Below are 15,715 nucleotides of genomic sequence, written 5' to 3' on the forward strand. Positions count from 1 at the left end.
CGTCTTATTAGGGCGCTCCCGTAAAGACATCCAAAACAATCATAGGCATGTTATCAACCAATTATGTTATCATATGTGAGTAGGTTATCAATCAAGCATGTCGTATAACTATACAGGTTATCATAAACATGACATCAATAATAGGCATGTCACTTAACAAGCGACCATGAGTCATTAAAATAGCCAATCATCATGCACAAGATAATCAAATTTCATTTTTTACTATATGGCATACAATGGAAAGGCAATGACAAGGTTGACGTGTAATCGTTCAAGTATAAGGATGTAATAAACCAAATGTCATATGCTAAGGATGCAATGCAATATGCAAATCCTGACGAATCCAAGAATATGTGGGACAAGGTCCTACTTACACTGTGTGCACAGTAACCTGACAACCACTGGTAGCTCACCCAGGCCCTCAGCGTCCGCCTACGTGTACCCGCCCACATGTGACGGGGCATCACAATATGTCATATGCAGAGGATGTAATGCGGTATGCAATGCATAAGAAATGACAAGGTTGGAGTGTGTAGACGGGATGATAGTATGTGGTATCGCAAGCTGTGGGGTTCATCACAAGGGACTTTTATCTAAATCAGTCTCATACCTAAATTTGGATAGCTAGACTCAATGTGGTAAACTCCTGATCTCAGGTTAGTCGCACGCCCCAATCAAAATCGTGGCCATTGCGAAGGTACACATAATGATTTGGTTGTGTACCATCAGCCCGAGTGGATAGTGAATGAATGAATAAGTCAAATGCTGAGTACACAACTCATTCTCAGTAAGTCCACATATCAGTACCGTATATCTTTGGGATCATCACCGGGGTTAGTACAATGCTATCAAGCATACCAAGGCTATGTGATGCAAGGCCTACGTGGCCAATGTCATATGCAAGGTGCAATCACAAGTCATGACAGTCCTCATCTGAATCCATATAATAGTACAGTTCCTCTCTGGACGATCACTGGGGTCTAGTATGCTCCAAATGGCACTGCCCCTCCCCCGTGCACACATTCCAAGTGAGCGTAAGAGACCTCATTATCTGCCTGGCCAATAATCTGCCAATACCTATTCAGCACGTCAATAGTGGACCCATTTATGAGCTGGTCAGACTCAGCATAGCATTGCCCCTACCCTCGGGTAGGTAAGGCCACACCTCCTTCCAACCGATCACGACACAGTGAGAGACACAACCTAATGGTATTCAACACTCGTGCGCTCATACATCCACTCAGTCTCGACGTTGGAGCATCCTCTTAGTACCATAGGGTTTAGAGACTTTCACCTAGGGACATCTATGGCGCCTTATGTAGAACCAAAGCATTTTCAGTATCCAATCCTGTCATCCACGGTATGCCTGTGGAGGCCTCAGCCCTAATGTCGCTAGAGCAAAAAGAAATCATATCATGCAAATGTAAAATGCATGAGTCATACAATCCAATCATGCATTAATCCTGCACGTACCACGCGCTCATGTGGGGCAACTCTGTCTCTCAGGGAGTTCCGAAAATAACCAGCCCAATGGTATATGTTATGGTCAATCACTCCTCATAACAAGCATGTAAATGATGTGTATGGGCATGAATCATGGTGTATGCCATGCATGATTATTAATCATAATAATGATCAGCCTCACACAATCACAATGGGCCTCACACATCACAATGGGCCTCATCCAGTCACAATGGGCCTCATACAATCACAACGGGCCTCCTACAATCACAACGGGCCTCGCACAATGGGCCTCATACCATCACAATGGGCCTCCTACAATTACAATGGGCCTTATACAATTGTAATGGGCCTTGCACAATGGGCCTTATACAATCATAATGGGTCTCATACCACCACAACGGGCCTCCAACAATCATAATGGGCCTCATATTATCACAATGAGCCTCATACAATCACAATGAGCCTACATATCACAATGGTCCTATATATCACAATGGGCCTACTTATCACAACGGTCCTACATATCACAATGGGCCTACGTATCATGACGGGCCTACATATCATGGCCACAAGATGGGTTCTAAGGTTTGAGTAGTACTATAGGGGTATGGTGGAAAGCATTATTCTCAATGAGGACCCAATAAGGGGAAAATAGAAATGGGCTTAACAATGTGCTCTAGAGAGTTTGCAACGTGGACATTTAACCATCATTGCTCTTAAAGTGTGGCCCACCTTAGATTCTAACTTACAATGGGGAATGGGCTTAGCAATGGGCCTAGGGAGTTAACAATGTAGACATTTAACCACCATTGTCTCCTAGAATGCGAGCTGCTATAGAGACTATCTCACAATGGGGCACATGGCCCTTAAAGTAGCTAGAAATATGGATGGGCATCATAAACATTATCATATATATCATGGTGGGATCAACATCATAATTGGGCCTTGCACAAGAGTATCATATATTACAATGGGCCTCATCACATATGCCTCACATGCATCACAATGGGTCTCATCACATGAGCCTCATATACATTACAATGGGTCTCACCACAGGGGACTTATATACATCGTGATGGGCCTCACCACATAAGCCTTATACACATTACAATGGGCCTCATATAAGGGCCTCACATACATCACATTGGGCCTCATCACATGGGCCTTATATACATCATAGTGGGCCTCATATAAGGGCCTCACATACATCTTATTGGGCCTCATCACATGGAAGGTAAGGCCTATGTTAGATGGCCCACTACGGTTTTGAGCCTAAAAACACCTGAGAGTTATTTTTCAGAGTTTAGATACTGTATGAAATGCTTTGGGAAGGTGGTGGACCCCACTGACGTGGCCCCACATAAATTTTACATCAAACAAATTTTTGTGCAATGTTGGTTCTGGGCCATTTTAGAGTCAGATTCATGATCACGTGGGGGCCTACATATGGTGAACGATAATAACCACATGGTAGCTCTATGTATGGGCTTTACAAATTATAAGGCAGGCCTCATTGGTTAGGTGAGTACAATTTACGGTGATGGCCCAAACATAGGTACTTGGAGAAATTGTGTAGGAAATATAGTACAGAATTAGTTTTAGCCCAATTTTAAGCATATCCCATGATCACAAGGGACCACATTTCAGTGTGCCATTAGGTGCCCTTGATTGTACTATATATGTACTTTAAAAATTATAAGTTGGGACTAACTGGTTGTGTACACATAATATTTGGTATAGGGCTAAACATATGCACTTTGATTTTCTGCACAAAATTTTTTTGTACAACCATGCCTGACCACATTTTGGGATCCACTCCCTGATCATATGGGGTCTGATTTGGTCCAATTAAAATATTATTTATCTATTCAGTAGTGTAGGTTAGAGGTTCCAAGTGGTGGCCTACTCAAACCTCCAGCGTGTGGTCCACTACGGAGGCCTAAAGTTGGTACAAAACACGAATAATCAGACAATTTTCAAAAATGGGGTCTATCACAACTTAGGGCCCAATTTCCAAACACTTAGGGATCATTCTTGAGAAAAAAGTGGGACATCCCAGCTCACTTATATAAGGATTAAACATCCCCAAAAGTGAGACCATTAACTACAGAGTGTGGGGCCCACTACAAGGTGTCAAAGAGGCCTACATGCAATACAGTCAAGTACTTGGAAAATTTCAGTAAACAGAAAGTGCAAAGGAAATGAAATATATCCAATGGCAAGTGGGGGCTCACATGCTAGCAAACCATAGATAAGAGATGCACAACAATGTACATGGGTTTCTAGATTGGATGAATTAATAAAATGTATAAATTATAAGTAATCCCACACCCAAGTGGGTCAATGAGAGGATAATTGTTATGTATAACATAGATCCAACATATTCATCAAGTAACACATGAAATATATATTTATGAAATCTGTATGATTAGATTCTCTGTCGGAAGATCTGATCCAATGGATGGTTTGGGAACACGTCATTCAAGCCGTTTATAGGTTTCCAACCATACAAAGCCTTGGATCCATCTTGACCACACATAGAAATTCAAGATTTATCCTTACAGAAGTATTTATCGGTCCAAAATTTTCTAAATTTTATCATGAAAGAAGCTAACCATAAGGACCATACATATGATTATTAACTATCTCAAGTAAGTTAAGAACAAATATCAAATACATCCAACCGTTGGAATCATGGATATAGCCCAAACAGGAATAGTCATAATAAGCTCCTAAATACATCTTTCGTATAAGGCCAACATCATAGCCGTTCGAACTCCAATTGAGGATTATTATATACCGTTGGAAAGCTGGTTCGATTTTCAATGAATCCAATGGAACATATATTTTAATACATTCATTAAAAGAGTTAAAAATGGGTTCATTTAGGCAAATCGAAATCCTGCATGTGCTGCTAGACAACAACCAAGTAAACTTGATGTTACGGATGATTTGACCGTTGGATGGCTATAAAATTTGGTCCAGAGTTAGTTCATATTGTGATTCAAAATATCCCCAAGTTTCAATTCCGATCTTAGCATAATTGATTTTATATGATTTTTAGAACTTGCTATCCAGAAACAAAAACAGGATTATAAATGAAGGGTGTAGATATGATGTTCATCATGGCGGACCATACTGACATGGGCCACTTTGCTGACCACCATAGATATAAATACATGCACATAAGAACTCCACACCAGTGGAGCCCACACACATCAAAAAAATAAAAAGGAAAAGAAAGAGGAGGGTGAGGAAGATGTAAGGAGGGGTGTAGACTCACTTCAATGGATGAATGGTTGGATGATGATGTGTAGTCCACTCCCTCTTGATCAATGGTGGGCCACACCTTGGCCCCACTCTCTCTCACTCTCTCTTAAAATCTCAAAATTTTGTTAAGTATAGGAAAATAATAAGTGCAAGAGAGCTCCTAATCTTATATAGGGAATTGGGGGTTGAGGTGGCAAAATGATGTGCCAAGTTCATGGGATCTCATTGGTGCTAAAAGTGAGGTGGAATGTAATGTATGACAAAGGTAGTGGATGAATGAGGTGGATGGTGCTAGGCATACATTGGCCAAGGTGGAAGAAATCTAAACATGTATTGGCTAATGGGTAGATAAGGGTTATGGGTTGTAGGTGATGCATGGTAGATGATGAAGTGGAGTGTTGCAATTGGTTGTTTGAAGTGATGTGACACAAATCAGGACATGCATTGGATGCATGTATAGGATGATGTAGACATGAGCTATGATTAGTTTCTAAGGAATAGGGAGAGAGCTAATGATGAGTTTTGGGATAGAATCCAATTTTTTCTTATAGTGCTTGTCTTATATGTGCTAGGTTCTTATTTTGTCATGTAGCAATTGTCCTATTTGTTGATAATTTTCATATTCTAAAAGTGGGCTTTAGGCCCATATGGGCTCAAGTTCAATGAGCCTAGTATAATAAAGGTTGCTTGTGTTACTGGATACATAATTTGGGCCGTACATTTGATGAGTCATATCTTACTAACGGAGCATTGGATTGACACGGTTTTCACCAATGCGATCGCAATGACGACGCAGTCCACATGATAGAGGTCCCAAGGTCATCCAGAACAAAATCACTTGGGTAAGTTTTCTAGGTACACTAGAGTGCAGTGTATGGTCTATCAATAGTGCGAGTTAGGACACGTGTACATACAAGCGATGTTGCAAAAGATTGGGATCGCACACAATTTGTTCATAAGATCAAAAGACCCGAATGAAGAGGAAAAACAAATGTCATATTGATCCAAAACTTTTATAAACTCAAGAAAGTTTCAATGGTAAACGTTCAATCCTCCACTGCCTTTTGCAGTGTGGTCCCTTGATCTTTAAATCTTTCTTATTGTTCAGCAGTTTTATGAAGATCTCGCTAAATGGATGGACAGTCTACACCAGCCAATCCGCTTCCCTAAAAAAGCAGATGGGCTGCGTGGATATGGAAATGGATTGGCTGCTTCCCTGCCACCTGCCAATTGTTGGTGGTGTGGTCGGTGTCAGTGGACTCCACCATGATGTATGTGTTTCATCCATGTCGTTTATCTATTTTTTCAGATCATTTTATGCGATGAGACCAAAAATGTGATATATCCAAGTCTAAAGTGGACTACCTCGCAGGAAACAGTGTTGAATGAGCGTCGACCATTAAAAACCTTTCGGGGGCCATAAAAGTTTTGGATCAATTTGATCTTTGTTTTTTCACTTCATATGGGCCTGTATGACCTAATCAACAGATTGGATGTCAAATAAATAGTACAGTGGGCCTTCGGAGCATTTTAATGGTGGATATCCAATCACTATTGTTTTCCTATATTGTGGTCCACATGCGATTTATATCCCTCTAATTTTTGGGATCAAGCCCTATAATGATATGTAAAAATGGATAAATGGAATAGATGAAACACATACTCATGGCGGGGCCCACAGAGCACCGACAATCAGCCACCAGGCCGGTGGCAGGGAGTAGCCAATCCGTTTCCGTGGATACTAAAAACATTCGGACGCGGATTTCCTACAGAAGCCTTTCGCAATGTAGCTGCGCTGTAAACTTAGGTAGGGCCAACCGTGATGTTTGTGAGAAATCCACCCCGTCCATACGTTTCATGGGATAATTTTAGGGCAGAGAGCTAAAAATTAACCAGATCTAATACTCAAGTGGGCTGAAAACGTGATAATTGGACGTCCACGGTTGAAATATTCGTGAGGCCACGAACGTTTTGAATCACACTAATATTTGATATCAGTGTTTTCAGTTCATCCCAATAGAAATGACGTTACGAACAGTACGGATGGCATGAAAACATCACTCTCAACACCGGGGAACTTTCAACGGTAGGATTTTCCCTGCCCACCTTTTCCTTTAGTTCGCCCACCTGAGTCTTGGATCCTGCTTATTTTTGGTCCCGTGCTCTAAAATGAGCTCAAAAAAGGATGGACGGTCTAGATTTCTAACAAACATCACTGTGGGCCCCACTTAAGTTTCCAGTGCAGGAACTTGCTGCGAAAGGCTTTCGCAGGAAATCCTCGTCCAAAGCATTCGGCTTGCCCGGTACTTGGTGAGAGAGGAAATAGAATTTCGGTGAAGGAGAGAGAGAGAGAGAGAGGGAGAGAGAGAGAGAGAGAGGGGATCGCGATGGAGATGGGAAGCCTATTCGACAACTCGAAGGAGCTCGATCGGCTAAGGAAAGAGCAGGAAGATGTTCATGGCGAGATCGATAAGATCCATAAAAAGCTCCAATCCAGTCAGTCCCTCCCTCCCTCTGTCTCTCTCTTTGATTTTGTATTTTTTTTTTCTTTCGAATAGAAAATGTAAATGAAGAAGTGGAAATGATTTTTCTATTTCATTTTTTCTTGCTTTGTTTGTTTTGGTTGTTTTGATAGATTCTGAGCCGGAAATTCCTAAAATTTGAGAAAATTCTCTTGAATTTTGGTTGTGCGAATTTTATTTCACACTTTAATTCAATGCCTGGAGTCTGGTTATGGTTTAGAGTTAAATCCGTTTAAATCCGCCTAAATCCGCTAGATGGAGGATCGTAACTGTTTGATCAATGGCCTGCCTATGTGCGTCTTAGATGGAAAATTTCCAGCCGTTCGTTATCAATGAACAAAAGATCATTCGTCAGATGCTTTAAAGGTTGCACCGATTTTGTGGTCCTCCCATGGTGGGTTCCACAGCTCTAGGGACAGTTTTGATCACTGCACGTGGTCTATTTGTGCAGATGACATGGTGTGGGCCACCATATCAGGTTGCCCTGCCTTCCTTTTCCGTTATCTGAAGATGTCCAAAAGCTATCTTAGTTGTGCTTGTATGCGATTCTTAAAAATCCATTTAGATGAGAGGTGCAACTACACGGAAAGAGTACACGTAGTTGACAATCACTCTTACCAATATTGAAGAAATGAGTTTGATTTGCATGTCCCTATCTTGTTTTCATGAGTTGTAGTTGTAATATAATCCAATGCACCCCATTAGATGCACCATTTATTCCCGCAATGAGATTCCTCCAAAGGTACTCTCTGATGGAAACCAGTGCTGACGAAGGTGTTGAATCTTCAGGAGCTGAAGGATTGGATGATCATGGCAGGTGGGTGACTGGGCTGTGGTAAAAGGGAAATCCATAGCATCCCAACAGGAAGTGTGGGTTACCCTTTTTGTCCCAATTGTCCTTTGAGCATGTCGACAAAGGGTTTGGTGGACATTTTCAAGATGGTAGGTTCAGTTGGGGAGGTTTTCCCACCACAGGTGAATAGCTCTAGTGGAATAAGACGATTTGACTTCGTATGCGTGCAATCAGAAGAGGATGTGAGCCTTGCCGAGATTGATGTGAGCCAAATGGGAGGATTCGGTCTGATGGTTTAGAGGGAGAAATATGGACCAAACTCTTTGAAGAAGGAGTCAGCTCCAATGAGGGGTGGAGCTTCATCAAGTGGGAAAGCTGTAGGTAGTGTTTTAAATATCGACGATATTGGCAGATATATCCCACAATATATTTTGTATCCCACATGTGCAATACGAAATGATATATCCCACCTATTTGATCAGGCGAGCATTTTTTATTTTCGATCTTTTTTTTGTGTGTTATAAATCACATTAAATCAGTGTCAAATGATTACAAACCTATGATTCTTCATGTTTTCCATGAAAAAACATGGATTTGGAGCCTTGATTTCGAAATTTGGGGGAGATGGGGCAAGTTGCAGAAAATTGAGAAAAATCGAAATATCTCAATTTCTTGCAAATCACTTGCAATCTTTCTATCTAGACACACAATCAAACATGTATGTAACCTTATCTAGTGATTCTTTTTTTGCTTTTGAATGCATTGCTTGTGTTACCATATGTCTTCTTACGTTTATAAATTATATGAATAGACTTTAAATATACTTGCATCATTTCAGTTGGACAATTCATGTATTAAGACCCCATACAAAGGAAAACCCTATTATGTACGCTTTTATTTCGTAATGTTTGGATTTCTAAGTGTGTATTGACATCTTTTTCAACAATCCTTGAAGTTTCTATGAAAAATTCGACCAATTTCTCAATGTTCCCATGTTTCCCAACAACAACGATACATTACGCGATACAACCGATATATCCCATGCAATAACCGATATGTATCCATATCCCAAGGGTGCGATACATTATGCGATAATAAAATTTAAAACATTGGCTGTAGGATCTGAGCTTTGGGTAGTGTTTTCATCAGATTCTGGTGGTCATGCTTCCTTTCCAGCTTTGATGAGGCATGTGGATGCTCTTAGGCCTGGGCTCCGAGGCTTGGATTGCAGAAGAGGATAACCAAAAAGTTATTAGGGTTGGGTCGTCATTTTCTTAGAATGTAGAAGGAGATTGGAATGCAGCCTGGTGGGGCGCCTACTTCACAACCACGTCTCAACTCAGGAGGTAGAACATGGGGCTGTGGAGAAATGGAAGCTCTAGTGGATCTCAGTGAAAAAGGTTGAGGAGTTGGAAGGTGTGGATTCAGCTGGCCTTAATGGCTGAAATGCCTATTTTATTTAGCAGTGGAGGAAGCTTCATGGGTTTGCCAATTGGCAGACTGTCATGGTTGTTGGAGATGGAAAAGTGGGGGTCGGATTGTGAGAATGGTTCAGATTTTTAATATACTGCTCATCAATCACAATGCTTGGAGAATGCTTCAAGGAGGTAGAGGCTATTGACCACAACTCAATCTCCACGGAGGTAGTGTTATATGCTAGGATAAAAATCCAATAGGTGAAACCGTGGGAGGGAAGGGTGCAGATTTAGCTATGGATAGAAAATACTTGCTTCTCTATTAAGGTGCAGTTAGATCGAGCGCTAGAATGGCTTGATGGTTGCTGTCCCTGAATTTGGGGAGTAGGATATGGGTGGTAAGATGAAGTGTTTGGGTCGACAATTCTTGTGACCGGGTCATTAAGTGGGTCCTAGAGTGGTAATAGTGGGGAAAATGTGGGGATGAAGGCTGGCTTGGCACAAAACTTATCTCGAGGTTTGAGACTCCTTTGTTATCACGATCGTTTGGAGATTCTTAAAGAAGATGGGAGTACTAGAATTGGTAGTCCATGGACCATTGCAAATGGGCAAAGGGGACAAATGACATGAGTGTATTGAAGCCCTATTTGTGATGATCCTAAGTTTTGCCTTTAGAATTTGAAACTTTCATATCTTATCACTAGGACAGGTGGTAGCCTTTAAGGTGCTAGTGCTGCCGCAATATCTTCTATCGGGACATTTGTTCCATTGTTATGTGAAGTGTTGTACATTTCTCTACCTCTAGGACATTTGTCCCATCGTCTTGTGAAGTGCTTCTGCCAAGGTATTCAATAACAGTAATGATGGCCGTAATGGCCACCATAATTACCGTGATGATATGGGCCACCATTTTTTAAAACTATATCGGCCCTATGATGGAATGTTATGGTCCATTTTTCTGTAATAGCCATTACGGCTTTGTAATGCATAATAGTAAGAATTATGTAACTGTTTTTTAATACCTTGGCTATTGCATTTCTCTGCCTTTGGGTTGTTTTTCCCATCATCATGTTAGGTGGACAAATGTCCAATGGAGATTGCGCTAGTGTAAAAGGCACCTCAATTGATGGTGTTAAAGAATGCGTTAAGGTTTGTGTATGAAGTGTGGTATTGAGGTATTAATGCAGGGGCATTTTCACACCGGGCTCGAGTGGAGTTGCCTGTGTGAAGTAGGGGTACACTTGGGGTGGAAGGCCCATGTGAGGTGGGTGCCTCGTGTGAGGTGGTATGCATGTGATTTGGGGCCCATGAGGGGGGATTGGCCGAGGTCCTAATCCATGAGATGTGGGGCCTGCGCTATGAGATAAAGGGATTGGTTTGCCATACTCTAACAGTTCGAGCTTTTAGAGCAAGTGGTTAATTGTCCTGCATCAAAGTGGTATCAGAGCAGGAGGTCTTGTGTTCAAGACTCCTCACCGGGGGATTAATGAAGGGGCATTTTCACATCGAGCTCGAGTGGAGTTGCCTGTGGGATGCAGGGGCATGCTCGAGGTGGGCCCTACCCGTATGAGGCGGGTGGCTTGTCTGAGGCGGTACTCATGTGATTTGGGGCCCACGAGGGGGGTTCGGCCGAGGTCCTAACCCATAAGATGTGGATCCTGGCCTATGAGATAAAGGGATTGGTTCTTCATGCTCTAACAGTTCGAGCTTTTAGAGTAAGTGGTTAATTGTCCTGCATCAGGTATTATGCATTTTTACCCTATTTCTTCTTGGTTGTTAAGGTTATCTTAATCAATTTGTTGATTGTAATGAATCTATGTAATAGACTATTGGATAGCGCTTGATTGTAATCAACCTATGTAACTAGCGCTTGATTGTAACACACCTATGTAATAGTCTATTACATTGCACTTGTGTGAGTTTTATGTTCTCACTGTTTCGACAAGAAACAAATGCATTTGGTTTGGAGGATTATCTTATTCAATTATGACAGAGAGAAAATAGAAAGAGAACGATCATCATATTTATTTATTCTTAGTACATTTACATCCTTTGATTTCCCTTGATTCTAAGATAGAATATCCCAAAATACAAGTGTTGAAAGAGTTTGAATATCAAATCTGGATATCAAATCCGGCAGCATTTCGGCTTACGATTTGTTCATCTCATTGAGAGGAATGTTGTGCGGATATGATCATCATATATCTCCTTCTTGAGCTCATATCCCTGTATGGAAGAAAGATCCGATCCTATCCGACGATTTTTGCAGCATTTCAGCATCTCTTTCGCGCAACACCATGCTGTTGCGCGGCCCAGCACAACATCTCTTTCTTCTTCCTTCTTTCTCTTCTTGATACCTTTAGATTTCTCTTCTTTTCTGGTGCTCTGACCTTCTCTCAAATCTTCAATGTGTCCAAATGATAGGGGGAGTGGGGTATTTATAGACGTCCACATGTGTGAACCCTCGATCTTTGTGCCATGGGGCCCACCTTTCATTAGATTCCCACTGTCTGAATTATCTTGACCATACCCATGTTGTGCAAGGGCATGCAACCCTTCACACCTTTTGCGCGGGTCTGCGCAAACACTATGAATTTCCTTTTCTTTATTTTCTCCACATTTTTCCCATGTATCTTCCTTTCCTTTTGATTCATCCTTGATCCTTCATTTTTATGCCTCAACAGATGCCCCCTTGATCCTTTTTGTTTATCCCTCTTTGGATAAAGGAACAGGATCAACTTTACCCTCTTCTACCTGTCGTCCAATCTTTGTTTGTGTAGTCCCGCGCAAAGGCTAATCGGGTCTCACAAACGGGTCTGATTTTCTATAAATACCGGAGCCAACCTTCATTCTTCATTTCTTGTTTTCCTGCTGAAGTTCTGCCCACCTGAAGAATTTCTTCATACTTAACGCAATATTGCGCAATCAAACTCTATTTGCGCTGGTCCGCGCAATCGATCCTTTGTCTCAAAAAGTTTCCATACTTTGAAAATTCCTTCAAAAATTGTGTTCTTTAAGAAACCCTTTCACTTCGATACCCATCTTCTTCTTTTTTATCATGGCCCGTACCAAAAGGACATTCCGTCTTGTAGAATCATCTATTGCACAACCTTCTCATCCAGAATTACCAAACCCCTATCTTCACACACTCCTGAACCTTCTCCATCTCCATCCTCAGCACAACCGCAAAAGAAGCATTTCAAAACCACTAGCAAGCGCCTTGCCTACATAAAAGAACCCGTTCTCCCCACATTTAACTTTACTGATCGCATCAATACACTTCTCCGATTCATAGAGCCATCTCAATGGGCGATATTGAAAGGCCCCCCAAACACGGCCACGAATATGATTGGGAAGAATGGCTGAAATCGACGACTCATCTCCAGACTATTAGCCAAAACCCCCAGCCAGAGAAGATACCCTGCCTCCATCCAGATCAAAGAAGCCTCGTTGGAGCAAAAGTGAAGAATTCCAGAAGAAAGTGAAAGAACACAACAGGAAAAGAATTCAAAATTCTTGGGAGATGGTTCGAGTTATCGAGGGCATCGTGAAGTTTGATAACCCTCACCGCGAAGGCATGGTCATCATTCTGTTGAACCTTCATCGTCATCAGTCCATCCTTAATTGTGAACCCTCTGATCAAATGGATGGAGAGAATTTAATGTATACATCATCTTGGGTGTTGAAAGAACCTCACATATTGGAAGGAACTCTCTTGGCCAAGAAGCCAAGACAACAAATTGGCGAAGCTCATCCGATGAATTTCCTCGTCCCTTCCCATAACCCCCATACCCTATTTCCCACTCATTTTTATGAAACAGTCCAACAGCGCTTCAGAGATCGTGAATCGATATGGGGTCAGCAAGAATTCAGGACCAGAGCCTTTCAAACTTCTCGCTCTTACTATACGGAATGGGCGGAGGCAATTTTGGCGAAGCACTCCAAAATACTGATGAAAATTGATCTCTACAACGCCATAGAAGTTACGTCTCATTACTTCTACAAGGAAACTCCAATCTTGAAGGGTTTTCTAAACTATTGGTGCCCCACAACCAATTCCTTCCATCTTCCTGTAGGAGAGATGAGTATCACACTTTGGGATCTTCATCGCATAGCCGGCTTCCCAATAGCATGGAAATTCTATGATGAATTCACCCCTACGAATGAAGAGCTTGCATTCATTTCATCACCTGACTGAGGAGCTTTGATATCAGAAACAACCACAACTTTTCAAAGAAATGTTAAAATTCCCAAACATTCATTAGATCTCTCCTCTGCAATGGCTTGCACATTTTACCAGAGCATTTCGGTGACTTTCCTCCTCATAAACCAATCACTTCTCATCATCCTTATGCTTCTTACATTTCTCACCATTTGTCATCTCTTCTGCAAATTTCGTGGTTGTCATTCCCAAGAATTGATGGATCTCCGCGACAGGATAAAGGACCGCACAGAATATAGTTTTGATGGAGAACTTGTAGCATTCCTCGTTTACTGGCTAAGTGTGGTCATTCTTCCTAGCTAAAAATGGGCGGACGCCATTCGCCCTACCGTATTCGTTGTCGCTGGTGCCATGACGGAAGGCCATAAACATTCCCTCGCTCCTCCAGTCTCATGTTCTATTTACAAGGCTCTTGGAGAGGTAGCGACTCACGTAAAGAGCCCTGCTGTTGGAGCTTCCTCTACGTACACTCCTTGGCACTACATTACTGGATGGTTGGGCACCTACTTCCCATGGACTTTCGAAGCCCCAGAGAAAGCATACATTCATCCTTCGCACATTCCTTTATGGTTTTTCCAGAAGAGAGCTATGACCAAAAGGTCATATAACTGGGTAGTCAATAAAATCCTGGCAACCGACACAGTCGACTTTTTCCAATTTCGTCTCTACTAATATACAAAGGATACAGACATGGTGGATACTGAATCGCTCTCTTCGGGAGAAAGAGCGTTTTACCTTTCCATTTGATCTTGCCGTCTTCCATTGAGAGAAGGGACAAAATTTTGGAGGGAACCTTACTACCGCAATCGATTCGCCCGACAGTTTGGCTTTGATCAAGCCATTCCTGAAGACTGTGGAATGGTCACGAGGAGAATGCGCAGTTATGGCGTTGGCCCATATGATTGGGCCATGATTTGGAAGCAGTTGCTGGGCAGCCATGTCAGATCTACCTTCATGATTCTTGGCAACAATCGTACCATCCGTGCTTCATATGGTTGGACGAGATGGTGGGTCCACCAATCCTATTTGGTCACCAAATGACTACCAGTAACTCACCCGATATGGATTTCTCCCCCCAAACTCAAGGGTCGAAAGTTTGAAGAAGGAATCGGCTTTATACCAGAGAGGAGTCATGCACCTTTCCCTGGTCAGCTTTGTAGGAGAATATCCTTAAAGGAACCGATCCATGAAAGAAAACCTGCCTATACTCTGGAGGGATGGATAGCCCATGTAATTGTTATGGACTTTGAAAAAGTCCCTCGAGATTGTTCTTACAAAATTGTTGATGACATCGTGCAAGTGCCCTCTCCAGTTCAAGAGAATATTGCTATAATTCAAGATGATCCGGTTCCTTCCCCTACTCCTCAGCCTGCTCATCCTAGCTCATCTTCTCCGATGACTAGGTCTCGAGCACGTTCTCAGGCTTCTGCTTCTACCCATCAAGAGGGAATTGTTCCTTCGACTTCTCCAACCCCAATCGATGAGGATCCTCAATCAGAAAGTGACAGAATTTCCCCTTCGAAAGGGAAACAAATAGTAATTTAGGAGATAGAGGAAGAATTGGAGGAAGATAGTTCATCCTCGTCATCTAACAGTACTTCTTTTACTGAGTATGACACTGAGGAAGACAATGGAGAGAATGACGAAGATGATGATTTTGAAGGAGGAGAGGTCAATATTGATGAGGAGAATGACACCATTGTTGAAGGCGTTTCTACTGGTGAAGAACATCCTTCAACAATTCCTCAGCATATTGGAGCTGAGGCTCATCCTGATGTTGATATTCCTGCAACAATTCCAACGGCAACAGAGGATGAAGAGGAGCCCTTAGATTACGGGGAGTATGGTTATTCGCCAAGTAAGAAGTTTTCCATAGTTTTCATCATATTTATTTATTTATTTTTAAAATTTAAAATTTAAAATTTTTAATGTAATTACTACTTTATCATTATCATTATTATCTTTATTTCAAATACTCAGGCCATTGGCGATAAGGCAGATGATATTCCAGCTGAAGTCATCATTCCGG

General features: G+C 41.9%; 1 protein-coding gene across 5 annotated transcripts in view; it reads left to right on the forward strand.

Moving 5' to 3' along the window:
* The first annotated feature begins 7,028 nt into the window (after window positions 1-7,028).
* LOC131248894 (SAGA-associated factor 29 homolog A-like) overlaps window positions 7,029-15,715 on the forward strand; it is a 104,744-nt gene continuing 96,057 nt past the window's right edge. For 3 of the 5 annotated variants that reach the window (XM_058249400.1, XM_058249401.1, XM_058249402.1), the window contains exon 1: window positions 7,033-7,230. In XM_058249400.1, the coding sequence (XP_058105383.1) occupies window positions 7,122-7,230 (109 nt within the window). In that variant the 5' untranslated portion in view covers window positions 7,033-7,121. Of the gene's footprint in view, window positions 7,231-15,715 lie in introns of all 5 variants that reach the window. The other 2 variants (XM_058249399.1, XM_058249398.1) reach the window with 2 other exon arrangements.

This window comes from Magnolia sinica, chromosome 6 (assembly GCF_029962835.1).
Source record: "Magnolia sinica isolate HGM2019 chromosome 6, MsV1, whole genome shotgun sequence".
NCBI lineage: Eukaryota > Viridiplantae > Streptophyta > Magnoliopsida > Magnoliales > Magnoliaceae > Magnolia > Magnolia sinica.